Genomic DNA, 14188 nt, shown 5'->3' on the forward strand with positions numbered 1-14188 from the left:
CTCACAAAAATCAAGGAGTCTGTCTCCCCTTTCATTTTGTCTTTCAGGAGGGATGCCCCAGGGATATTTTGTGCTCTCTTTCAGACTTTTTTGATCACTCACTCTCGATAGTCTTTTTCTGTCAACTTGTTGGAAAGGGACTCTGCTTCTTTTTTGTAGTCTTGTAGATCTGTGCAGTTCATTCGGATTCCCAGGAATTGGTCCACAGGTAGGTTTTCTTATTGTGCTCTTGGATGGGTGCTGTTGAAGTGTAGGAGACTGTTGCGATCCGTCAGTTTCTTGTACAGATATAGCTGTGTCTAAACTGGGGTGATGAGGTGAGCTAAAGAATGATGATGGATTCAACCCAGATCTGTGACTGGGGCTGAGTGTCTGAAAAATGTCAGCGCTCCGTCCATCATCTCCTTGTGTTTCCTTTGTTTGCCCTAAGTTGGCAGGGTATGCCCAGACGTGGATCCCTTGCTCACTCTGCCACTGGATTCAAGCTAGCCTGGCAGATGTAGAATGTTAGCCCGAAACTGGTCCCAGGATGCTTGTTTCTGGTCCAGGTAAGACATGGCTTGGCATTTCGGGCTGGACTGTTCGCAGAAGGCACAGGGTCAAGACTGATTTGCATATAGCTCTGTCTGAACTGGGGTGGCGAAGTGCGCTAAAGAACGATGATGGAGTCAACCCAAATCTGTGACTGGGGGTGAGTGTCTGAAAAATGTCAGCATCAGTCCATCATCTCCTTGTGTTTGCAGACTTAACTTACATATCTTTTAGTCAGGCTTGGTTCTAGAGCGGTAGCCCATCCACAAATAGAAGAATGTTTACATTTTCACTTGCACCTGCAGCCAGTGTTTTCTCTCTAATCATCCCACTTTTATAATTAGTAGTCGCTCAGAATACTTTGTGCCCTTTTGAATTGCCAGTCGGGGTGCTGGTGCAGTTGGGTCTGTTATCTCAAGGTCTGTGCTCCAAGGCTCGGCCCCTCCAAACCCACTGTATATTTAAGGAAAGAAGAAAGAAGCCTTGGATTTCAGTGGGAACAGTAAGCAGCAGCTACTCTGACCCTTGCAGATTACACTTAGGCCTTTAATATGGATGGGCCCTGCCATTGTTCAAACTGAGTAATAATTAAAAATGTACTTTGAAACAGGTCCCTATTGGGTCCAATATTCATTCCCTTATCAAGCAAGAACACAGACCTATTTCTCCTAAATGACTGTAAAATAGCTTTTCAATGTCAGTGATATGATCCCTATTTACATTTCATATTGTATCTCAACGTACCCTGCCTATGCATATTTATTTTTACAGCTGTGTTTCTGTAGTCCTTGTAATGCAACATATGAGTCTGTTAACTAAGTCTAGGTGCCTGTGTGAGATAGGGGTGTTTATGGCTGTTTATTAACAGCGACTAGTAAGAGCTTTAGTGTTGAGAGTAGAGTAAGAGTCTCACCTCCCACACTGTAGGTTAGTCGGTCATATATATGTTCAAATGTCATGCCTATGAAATCATTAGCATCTCCGAAGTGTGCCCAGAACAATGGCCACATATGTGCCAATTGTAATTGCCATTTTATGTGAAAGTGTTTGAAAGGAGTATACACAATTATGAATTATTACCAGCCTGAAAAAAAGCATTTGCGGGTGGAGAGAGAGAGAGAGAGAGAGAGAGAGAGAGAGAGAGAGAGAGAGAGAGCATGCTGAATGGGAGGTAACACAAAGAAGTGCAGACTGAAAAAGCAGAGATGAACAAGAAGAAGTGTGAGTTATTCAAAGGGATTATTTCGGAGTGAGTGATTGCACAGGAATTCTAATTATTTGCTGCATTATTATTGTTGCTCATTTATATGATACTGCTAACAGACATTGGCAACAAAAATAGGTGTAGCTTGTTTAGGCATATGCTCCTTGTTTTGTACTGTCTGCCTGGAATAATTGAGTGCACATTCGATATGTAATATGTATAGTACCTTGACCTAAATGTGCCCCCATGGCATTGAGCCTACTTCTGCTCCTAGGTGGACTCCACAAAGTGGGATACAGGTGGTGTAAAAGCTCCTTGAGTGGTTGGGTTTCTTTTCAATGAAGTGATTTACTGGTGGTCTAACAGTGCCTCCAGAGCAGGGGCATAGCTTGGTCAGTAAGATTGGGGGGTGTGAGGTTCAGATTTCACAACAATCATGCTAGTGTATCTTGGGGTGGAGCACTCCAACCCCTCTGCCCCCCTGAAGCTATGCCCCTGGTCCAGACGTCAGGCTGTTTTTGTGTCACGCCTGACTCCAACGGTGAGCCCTTCATGGGGCACCTTCTCTGGTCCTGACATGCAAACGTTGGATCTTGCCTCCGTGAGAAATAATCATCTTAAAAGCTACTGCTATTCAGACCATCAACAAAGACAAGGGCTCACCTAAAAGCGACACAGATGAACTTGCATGATGCTCACACTGCCACTTGTATACCGCTTCATGTGTGGGAACGGTTTCATGCTACTATGACAAATTTGACGCACTCTCTCTTGGTGCTCCTGCACAACATGACAAATCTACACTTTAGAAAGCACCGCAGCTAACACCCATCCACAAGCGTGCAACAGGATCCTAACTGGGTGCCTGCTAAGAGTGCAGCTTGAGTACTAAACAATGCTCCAATACCAATTTGATGATTAATGATAATTCATCACAGATGGTGTTTCTGAAAGGCTGATAGGAAGTCAATGACATGTCAGACAATACTTCAGAGATATTGTTGCTCAGCAGGTGGCTAAACCACTGCCACCGTATCCCCACTTTCATACATAGCAATGTTTTTAACATCTCATATATCAACCTATTTCTAAGTGCATTTTTCAATAATTGTCTTGTGTGCTGTTTCCTCGCACCCTACCAAATGCTGGTCACCGCAACGTTCTTTAATTGTACCATGTTTTTTCTTTTAAATAATTATTAGAGGGAACCAATACGTTCCATATAACATCTTATTCAAATCCTCTTTGTATTTTAGGCAAAGTTACTAGCCCAATCTGCATTTAAATGCACCATTCATCGGTTTCTCCTGAAGTGCTTTTGGCAGAACACATCCCCCCATAACTAGGAAATATATTTTCTTTTGATCTATGTTACTTGCCCACTCTGTTTTAAAAAGCTCCATTCACCAGGGCAAGGCAAATCCTTCTGATTAGTCTGCTATGTGGAGAGATGTGAATTCTGTGAGGAAGAAAGCTGATGTTATCACATCAATCCCCCATTTGCAAATTAATAGGAGGGTATGTCACAACACTCCATTACAAGACAAAGAATGCAAGCTCCCATTAGACAGAGAAAAGGGTTTTGGGCATGAACACAGGGCGACTCACCAGTTCCATCATTACTAGATATGTACATTTCCTGGACATGTACATTTTGGACAGATATTGTCCATCTAAATAGCAGATCTAAAACAATATTTTGGTGTAGTTTGCACGCTTTACCCATAGTCTTCAAAGCTCACCCAAGCTTCTTCATACCTCTCCTAGATACAGAATCCTGGAACTGGGCCTGCTTTGGAGTGTTTTGACATTTTTCACCTTGAGGGTCTTGGCTTACAGCTGGTATTAGCACTGAGGACGTGAATTTGCAGCCCAGACTGGAAAATGTCAGGGTTTGTGCTTGCAGTCAGAGCCAACTCAGTTGGGTCAATTTCTTATCATCTGACCCTTTCTGGAAGGGGCAAGTTTACTGAACATGCTCTCTGAAAGAAGAGACTAGAGCATCTCTCTGGTCTCAGCTCTTGCCAGTGACCTCAGGCAGTCTCTAGTGATGTCAGCAGAGGGGCTGGCAGTGTGAGAGGGATATATAGGTCCATGGTTTGGAATGGATATCCGTTTAAACTTTCCTTCATATGCCCCTCCACACGGACCTTCAGAAGTACAAGCCTGCCACACAGGTGACTAACACTACCCCCACCATAGATGCCATTCAGAAGTACATGGATATCCCACAAGTGACTGATTTCACACCAGTATTACCAGCCACCTATTAGAAATACCACTTAGGTGGGCATGGTCCTTCACCTAGTAGTAATTACAAGCATTGTCAATGGCAATAGGTCTTGCCTATGCAAGATCCATTAGCTATGTTAAACGTTTTTTAGCCATGTTGTACAGCAGCATGGTCTGCATGTAGCATATATGAAATTGTCATAGCACTTAATAAAAGCCATTGACAAAGCCAAATAATAGTGCTATTTGACATTAGTTTTTATTTTGTCATATTGTACAGGTAGTGGGTCTGCTGTGCAGCATGAGTGAATGTTTATAAACAAAAACATGTACAAAGCTAGTAGGTCTTGCCTATGTAAGATCGATTGACTTTGTCAAAGTTTTTTAACTGTGTAGTTCATCAGCGCTGGCTGCAGTGCAGCATGGCTGAAAGTAAAAAAAATAAAAGCGCTCTGATGCAGTCACGGCTGGCCTTGCCATAACTCATTTTTTCTTTACTTTAAGCCGTGGCTAAGAATTATTGGCAAAGCAAAAATACATCAGTAGAGGTAGGCAAAAACTATTGGCTTGTCAGTGCTTGTTTAAGTAGTAGTCGCTTTTGCAGAGTGGTGGAGAAAGGGGGTGGGGCCTCTGACTAGCTCTCAGAAATCCCGCTGTGTAGGACTTACAGGAGGTCCCAAGAGGCCCCAAAGTTCCCTCAAGAGTAAAGTAGACTTCATCCCCCAATCTATAGTGCACCAGAAACCATGTTTGCAGAGTGGTGGAGAAAAGGGGTGAGGCTTCCAAAGACCTCTTAGCAATTCCACTGTGGGGTGGCAGGCCCCAGGGCCACCAAGGGCTCCACACGGCACCCCTCCATTCAACCACACAGCCCAGAGGGGTGGTGGTCCCCATGGCTGCAGGTGGCCATGTGACCCCATATTTAGTGTTGCCCCGATGAGGATGCGGTTCCAGGGCTGTGGGGGGCATGTAGTCCCCCACATTAATGTATTATTTTGCCCCAGGAGGGGGCTGTCCCTAGGGCTGCGGGGGGATTAAAATTCCCATTTTGCTCTGGCATTCCCCACACTATCATTTCAATGAAACCTCAGGGAGGTTGTGGTCCCCGGGGCTGAGGGGGCTGCAGAGCCCCGAGATTACATTTTAAAGTATTGCCCCAGGGAGGTGCTAGTTTCCGAAGCCCCAGGGGGGCCTGGTGGGACCCCTGCATTCAAATTCACATTTTGGTTTGGGGAGGTGGCGGTTCCCAGTGCTTGCGGGTTGCAACAGGGACAATCCCTGCACTATTATTTCAATGAAGCCCCAGGGAGGTGGTGGTTGCAGTGGTATAATAATCACCAGGAGGGACCCCAGGAGGGGGAGCTCGTGCGCCCCTTCCTTTATATGTAGACTTCCCCAGGGACCTGGCTCACCTGGGGGCCAAATAATAACGAAGCACAGAGACCCTGCTTCACTTTTTAAACATTTTAAAATGTAAATAAATTAAATTTAACAGCATGGGGAGGTGGTGGTAACGGAGCTGAAAAGGGCTTAGTGCGACCCCCCACATTATTTTCAAGAAAAGCCCTTGGGAGGTGATCCAGCTGAAAACAAAATATGCTTTTTTGGATCCTGAGGGGTGCCAGTGGGACCACAGCAATAGGCCTAGGGGGCATGGTGTTTCTACCCTGCCACTTTTTTTTTTTTTTACATTTTTGTGGGACTCAGTTCCTCCGACTTCCAAGATGGCTGCCAACACTTCCTGATTGAAGTGTTGGCAGCCAATCAAATGTCAGTAGGCTGTTGGGTTTCCAGATATCTATAATTTTTAAAATGAAATATCTCTGAAGCTTCTGCATAAATTTACACCAAATCATAAAAAGCACTTTTTCTGGACCAACATCTAGCTCTCTGCCAAATTTGGTGTAATTCTGTTTGGTTCAGGCTGTAGTCCTTTTCAAAAATAAAAAAGCTCCATAGACATATCATGAGGAAAACGCTTTTTGGGACCCCCTATTTTACTCGGCCCCCACTTGACGATCATCCAGAAAGGTACACCACAGCAGCTGAAACAAAAGGGGAAGTTTGGTGAAAGTTTTTGTGAAGAGGCGCTTAAGTTAGTGGCAAAATAAAAAATGCTTTTACTATGGATACTTTGGTCCTACCTATAATTACCTACTGGTGACTGACATTACATTAAATAAATATATACACACATACATATCTATATATATATATATTTATATAGATATATTTTTATATATCCAAGCTCTGTTGCCACTTGATGCATGCAGTGCACTCGTAGGAGGGTGTTGGTTGCTGTTGTGACAAGCCTCTGCTTAATTTTTGCTCAACTCCTCCCGTTTACGAAGAATTACCGCACCCACGGGGGGGAGGCCTTTGCAAAGACTGTTTATTTTGGCACAACGGAAAACAAACGTTTCAGCACAAAGCCTTCCTCAGTGTTCGTAGTTCATTGAACAAAACATGTTTATAAAGCATCATTCAAAAGAGGTATTGAGGTAGAGGAGGTACACACTCACTTTATGCATATATGAGCACCATTTTCAAGTGAGCGAGCGCCTATAATTTTCAAATGAAAATTTAGCGATACAATATCTAGGTGCATTATTCGGCTGAGATCTAATACATAATCACATTCCATATGCTAAATCAAATGATAAAATGGCTTTTTACTACTCATTAGCATTTCCCATGCCTTCTATTTCAAATATTGCCGTGGATCGGCCAGTGTCCACTCTCATAATCCCTTAGTACATGCCTTCATTTATAGCTATATGCTATAATACAGACTAAAGTTAAATCCCCACACCTACAAATTATGGACATGTAACTTTTTTAATCAAACCCACTCATTTCATCCTTTTGAAAAAGAAGAAGCAACATATCTTGATTGGTCAGTCATTTTCCTATTTCCATCAGAAAATAAATTTTCTCTCCAACTGGATACTCTAGATCATCATTTCATCTTTACCTTTTCTTATTTTGCACTTATTTCCCCAGATGTACCCCTAGTTCTTCACCACAATTTAATCCTCTAGGAGATTTGGTTAGAAGGTCAATAATGTACCTCAATTCAAGGTGCCTCAAACTATGCAGTCTGTCTCCTCCACGTGGGCTTATTGGGACGAAATCTAGGCCATAGTATTGTAGTTTACTCATGTCACTGCAATGAAATTCTGCAAAGTGGCGAGCCACCGCAGGGTCAACTTTAGCTATAGCTCTTTGATGTTCTAAGAATCGTATCTTAAGTTGGTAGATGGTGCTGCCTAAATATTTTAGCCCGCAAGGTCAGACCAGACGGTATTCTGCGTGTGTGGTACTGCATGTTAAAAACGTTGTGACTTCCTTTATCTCACCTGTATCGGGTAGTGTATATGTAAGGACCCTCTTACTGTTCACACATGCCTTGCATCTACTGCAAGCAAAAAATCCCCTCATTTTTTTCAATGTATTAACTCTTTGCTGCACAGTATCTAGATGACTCTTCACCAACATATTTTTCAGGGATCTCGCCTTGCTGAATGTTTCCAACGGTTGATTAGGAATGTCATCCTTGATGACAATATCCGTTTTAAGAATGTGCCAATTTCTTCTGAGCATTTTATTTAAATGATTAGCTTCAGAAGAATATGGGGTGGTCATTCTGAATTTACCCTTGCTTTCTTTAGTAGCTTTGTTTTTCTTTCTACCCTCAAGCAGCAATGTTTCCCTGGGAATGCGTCTTACCTTGCACAAGGCCTTCTCTAACAGGGTGTGATCATACCCTCTAGCACTGAACCTAGCCTTTCTCTCAGAGGCAGCCGCCTCAAAATCCTGATCCGTTGTGCAGTTCCATTTCAACCTAAGAAATTCCCCATAGGGGATACTCTGTATAAGTGCATTTGGGTGGTTACTGCTGGTGAACAATACTGAGTTTCCAGACGTGGTTTTCCGAAATAGTGCAGTGTGTATGTTGTTATTTTCCAAAAATACCCTCAGATCCAGATAGTCCACTGCCACTGGACTAACTGTACTCAAGAAGTGAAGATTTAGATTGTTGTCATTAAGGACACAGATATATTCCGGGGCTGTTTCTACACTGCCCTGCCATACGATGAATAAATCATCATTATATCTGTGCCATTGCACTACTCTACCCTGCTCTACACCATCCAGGGCCCTTGTCACCTGCTCCTCCCACCAGCCAACGAACACCTTTGCATAGCTGGGGACGAAGCAGGTGCCCTTAGCCGTCCCAGAGGTCTGCCTGAAGAACTGGTCCTCAAACAGAAAGTTGTTGTTTCTTAGGCAGAACTCCACACTTTCAAGAAGCATTTCATTGTGTAAAGCATAGCGTAATTGACGCTTTTCCAGGTAAAATTGTACCGCTCTTAAGCCTTGTTGATGGTCTATACATGTATACAGGCTTGTAATGTCCAGCACAATTAATAGGTAGCTCGGATCCCAGTTCAATGTAGATAGTTTGTTCAAAAAATGTTTAGTGTCTCTAGTAAATGAGTCCAACTGTGCAACAAAGGGAAAACAACAATAATCTATAAATCTGGATAAATGTTCAGTTAAGCTGCCAATCGACAATATTAAAGGTCTCCCGGGAGGATTCACATTGTCCTTGTGGAGTTTTGGGATATGGTAGAAGGTGGGGACTACCGGACGATTGTTTCGGAGAAATAAATGTTCCTCTGTCCCCAACATAGACTTCTCATACCATTTGCCTACCAGTTCATCGTATGATTTCATGCTGCTTTGGTATACTTCCTTAGTTGTCTTTTCATAAAATCTCACATCTGAAAGTTGACGTTGTGCCTCAATCCAATACTTAAGTCATGTTTGGACAACAACTTTCCCTCCTTTGTCAGAAGGTTTTATTATTGACGTCGTATCCTTCATAAGATTTTGTAGGGCTATCTGTTCCATTGGATTGATGTTTCTCCTCATAGATATGCCCTTTTTATTAGATCTAAATTTGAGCAAATCATTCACCATAGCCTCTGTAAACACATCAATTGCGTTGGCGGGCATCTGGGGATTGAACGTTGATACAGGTTTAAATGGACTTTCTAACTTTGTCCTGATCGATGCCTGCGCGCATAGCTCTCTCAGCTACAGTGATGTTCTCCATTCGTAGCTCCTCTTTCTCTGATCCTAAAGTATCTAGAACCTCCATTGCCAGCCGATCCTTCACAAGTAGGGCATCTGTAGCTGTTATTCGATTCTGTATTTTCTTTGTCTCCTTCAGATGTGATCTTAACTTGAAGTATTTATGTAGTTTAAGTTTTTGAGGGAAATTAAATAAGTCGATTCCTGTTTGAGTGTATTCTAGGTGGCTGGAAGGGCAGAATGTGAGTCCCAGGCTTAAACCCTTGATTTCTTCCTTGGTTAGGGGTTTGTCAGCACCACAATAAGATTTGTGGCCTCTATTGCCTCTTGGTGGCTCTCTTCGTGCTGCGGTTGATCCACATTGGCCCTTTCCCCTTCCTGCCCTCGCCTCCTCTCCGGGGCCTTCTCCGTCCCTTTCTGGGGTCTTGTTCTCCACCCCCCTTAGCCATGATTGCCGGATAATTTGGAATTCGTCGTGAATAGGGATTCTCTTCCTTTCATCTCCTTTTGACGTAATTTCATCACCAGACTCATTTTCTGTTAAATCAGACTCGGAGGTTTCCACACTTGATATTGTTACTCGCTTTGCCCTTTTATTGAATTCCTTTTGGCACAATGGGAAACAGACATTTCGGCACAAAGCCTTCCTCAGTGTTCGTAGTTCATTGAAAAACACCTGCTTATACAAAATAATTCAAAAGGGGCATTGAGGTAGAGGGGGGACACACTCACTTTATGCATATATGAGCGCCATTTTCAAGTGAGCAGGCGCCTATGATTTTCAAATGAAAATTAATCGATACAATATCTAGGTGCATTATTCGGCTGAGATCTAATACATAATCATATTCCATATGCAAAATCAAATGATAAAATGCCTTTTTACTATTCATTAGCATTTCCCATGCCTTCTATTTCAAATTTCCCCTTTTGAATGATTCTTTATAAACATGTTTTGTTCAATGAACTAATGAACTACGAACACTGAGGAAGGCTTTGTGCTGAAACGTTTGTTTCCCGTAGTGCCAAAATAAAACAGTCTTTGCAAAAGCCTCCCCTTGTGAGCATGGTAATTCTTCGTAAACTGGAGGAGTTGAGCAAAAAATATATTTATATATGTGTATATACCCACCGGAGGAAATTGAAAAATCACGGGAGAACTACAGTGACCAGCATGCCCACCAGAGGGATAATTGAAAAAATGAAATAAGGCATCACCATTAGAAAAGGCCGTCACTGCAGGAACCCGATGCAAACAGAGCGGCACACCTTTGAAAAGTCGAGTGATTTGACGAAACGCGTCAGGACTGCCAAACCTGCAAAATTTAATAAAGAGATTACCTGAGCCCAGTGAAGTGCAACTCCAATTTCCTTAAGCAGAGGAGGAAGAGTAATGTAATATACATATATACATTATATATATATATATATATATATATATATATATATATATATATATATATATATATATATATATATATATATATATATATATATATATATATAAATATATATAAATATACATCCAAACACCATCTGATTGACGAAGATAAGCCCGCGCCTTCTTTTGATGGCGGGCCTCAACGGGGTTTCGTCTTACCCCAAGTAATCCAACAAAACGTTGTCTCAATAAGTTTCAAAAGACAACAAGTCGAGGCCCAAACTGCATTTTAAGTGAAGTTTATTTGGCGATCACACCCAACGGGTTTCGCAGCCGCAGCTGCTTGCTCACGAGTGAAGAGTGGTGTTAAACAATAAAGTTATATACAAAAGAAAGGAAACATTATCATGTGATTAAAATAACAAGTGAAACCAGACCCTCTCAGTTTCAACATTTCTTCATAATAAACGATATTATTCATTTTCTGTACCACATTTTATATTTTACATTTTTCACGTTCTTATTCCAATGTTAATTATAAATTAAACACATTTAATCTTGAAACTTTACGTGACCTTTTGTCCGTCGGAACTACTAGTCCCAAAATGCATTGTTCATTACCGGTTTTCCCTTTTTATTGACAAACTCCGTTGTAACATTATGATCTACGTATATTTTTTGGTTATACTTAATAATTGCCACTTGCAAGCGCTTGTCCCATATATTTGCACTTTGTACATTTACCGCGGAATTGCAATTCATTCCGTGCTTCTGCATTGGTCGACATTGAGCCCCAGTGGGCTTACATAACGTTGTTCCTTTAACTAGGAATTAAGCATCATTCCTTCGCCAGACATCCAATATTAATTGAGTGACAACATACTCAACACGAGCATTTGATATTCGCAATTCAGCCCCAGTGGGCTTATCACTTTTCAATGCCCATAAAACATTAAATCCAAAGTTCCTCTCACATTGTTTCCTTGATGCACCAAGGTACAACGGTTCCATTTTCTACATTCAAGCCCCAGTGGGCTTCTATATCATTGTCATATAGTTAACATTTTTTTAGAGTCTGATTCGTTTATGGATTTTCACAACAAATTAATGCATTAATGCAGTTCCACCCCAGTGGGCTTAATGTTCAAATATCTTATCTTGCAAATTCTCTTTATTCGCACTACTTGTTGGCTTTCACAATGTGTTTTAACATTCAGGAATGCAAAAGATCTTGAATGATCTGAAAATGAGAGAGTATACCCATTAAAATTGGTGGTGATATTTTTTCACATAAAACTTACAATACATCGTTAATTCATCTATTTCCATAAATTCATTGTAAACAGCGTATTTCTTAAAACTGAACAACACTAGCACATTCTTAACCAAGATGGACTGCCAACCCTTCATCTGCATTGTGACCTGATGGGTATAGTGTTTGGAATCTAATTATAAACGATGATTCAAAGCTTCTCAACTCTTTGACACGATCGCCACCTCTCTCTCTCTTGGGTATACAATCCAATACCACAAAGGATAAGAGACTGGTATTTTGTTTTTAAGCGATTGAGAGAGTAGACCCCTCCTACCCAGTTGCAAGACACTTTAATGAAGTACACAACAGAGACAGGAGCAAATTACAGTATTTTGGACTTGACAACATTCCAGCTAATGTGAGAGGGGGCGACAGGCTGAAACAACTTAGACGCCTGGAGTCCAGATACATAATTGATTTAATGACTAAGGCACCATTAGGGCTCAAAAGTGGAGAACTGGCTGTACATTTGGGAAAATAAACAGATAAGAAAGTCATTTATAAATCTATGAGAGATGGTATGCTCCGAGATAACTGATAATCTTTGCCATGCATAGCTATAGATAGGGATATTTCATATGGAGAGCAACAGCTGCTTGAGTTAAGAAAATGACGCATGCACTGTTTATATCTTATATCTTGTGTCCCCTCTTTTGTTTTCGGTTACTTCGGTTTTGCCCAGTCTGGTTGGGTTAAAAATATGTGATGAAATAAGACGGCAATATGAAATGCATTCAACTATTGAAACTGGACTTTGACCTTAATAATCTATAAATGTATGATTAATTTGTTTTTTGGCTTTTGAAAAGAACAATTAGGTTATGATGAAATAAAAAATGTGTTCAATCAAATTGTGGGTACGAAAGAGACAGAAGGAACATTTAGTCTTCATAAAGGTGGTGCACATTAAGCAACACACCGAAACGCGTCGACGCATCTGTTGCAAGTTAAATTCAAGGAACAATGTGCCAGAACGGATCTAGTTGATTCTGGTGTTTGCTACTCTGATTCCTATGAATTGACAAACCGATGATTGTACATGACATCACGGATTTCGAGTCTCTTTCCTGTTTATTGTGTTTAAATGCTGATGAAGCAATATTTTTGCTGTATTGTTTTTAATGTTTTAATTGATATTTGATACTAATAAATACACACACTGTAATATTGAATTGTTCAGGCGTGTGCATAATCATAATTGAGGGGTGGCATTACTTGTAGGATCTTTGAGTATATGTATGATATAAGTGATATGTAAAGGGTGAGGTATGAATGTGCGAGTTCAGTATGCTGACTAGGAGTTTGATTGTCTTACCCAAGGGATATTTTATTCTTTGATATAACCTCACTGGTAGCAATGGCATTCTCTTCTTCCGCAAGGAGCACATCCACACACAAAGTAGTTCCAGGAACTACTAAAGCAATGCATGCTTTTTAGACCAAAAGAATATTTTTACTTTTATCCAAAATTTGATTTTTTTTTCAAATACTGATAACACAGTTGCTCATTCATCCATTTTCTTTTGTGGCTAAAGCGACAAAACAAGCATGCACAATGAAAAAAGACAGACAGCCAACACCAGGCCTATTGACTTTGCCAATGCTTGTTTAATTAAAGTACCGCCAAAGAGGTTGACAAATGCCTCAACAGGGAAAAGATTAGAGATGCTTCTACTTGTTAAAGTATTCTGACTTATCCTTATCATCTTCTCCCATGCACAGGTTGTATATGTGACCGCAACATTTCCTTATGTAATGCTGTTGGTACTATTGGTTCGTGGAGTAACGTTACCTGGAGCTTCAGATGGAATCAAATTCTACCTGTATCCAGACCTCTCACGGCTGTCTGATCCTCAGGTAGGACAAAGAAGATAGCTTCATAATTGTGAAAAATGGAAAGTATCTTACATTAGGAAGTGATCATATATTAATGGTATTTTGACTTTTTACTGATATTTGCAGCAAAGATAAATATTATAATAATGTTACCCCATTATAAATAGTTGTGCGCACAACAAATGATATTCATGTTTTAAAAAGGTTGTATGACTTAATATTCAGTTGGCAGAAGATCTATATTTTCTAATTTTAAGTTAGGAAATGATTGTAATTTGAATTAATAATCTGTGCAATATCATTTTTTGCATGATACACAGTTTTTAGATTGCAATGCTACATCCAAAAGGCTAGCGTTTCTTTATACCCAGTGTTACAGCTCTAATTGTAGAGGGAAATCATTCCATCATGCTGGTGATTTAATGGCAATGGAACCTTAAAGGTCTTTCAATTATGATCCAATAGTAAGTGTGGCATATATGAATGTCATGAATATGTGACTGGCAAAAAGTATACTGTTCCTTCATAGTCTTCTGAAATTGAAAATAAATGAAACATTAAAATAAAAATATTACATGCCTCAATAAGG

At 40.7% G+C, this 14188-nt stretch overlaps 1 protein-coding gene across 1 annotated transcript in view; it reads left to right on the forward strand.

The window, feature by feature from the left end:
- The window catches only part of SLC6A11 (solute carrier family 6 member 11), a 726232-nt gene that overhangs the window by 409967 nt on the left and 302077 nt on the right, over positions 1 to 14188 (forward strand). Inside the window, exon 7 of the mRNA XM_086938949.1 lies at positions 13486 to 13620. Within this exon, the coding sequence (XP_086795075.1) occupies positions 13486 to 13620 (135 nt within the window). The remainder of the gene's footprint in view (positions 1 to 13485; positions 13621 to 14188) is intronic.

Source organism: Lissotriton vulgaris, chromosome 9 (genome assembly GCF_964263255.1).
Source record: "Lissotriton vulgaris chromosome 9, aLisVul1.2, whole genome shotgun sequence".
Classification (NCBI taxonomy): domain Eukaryota; kingdom Metazoa; phylum Chordata; class Amphibia; order Caudata; family Salamandridae; genus Lissotriton; species Lissotriton vulgaris.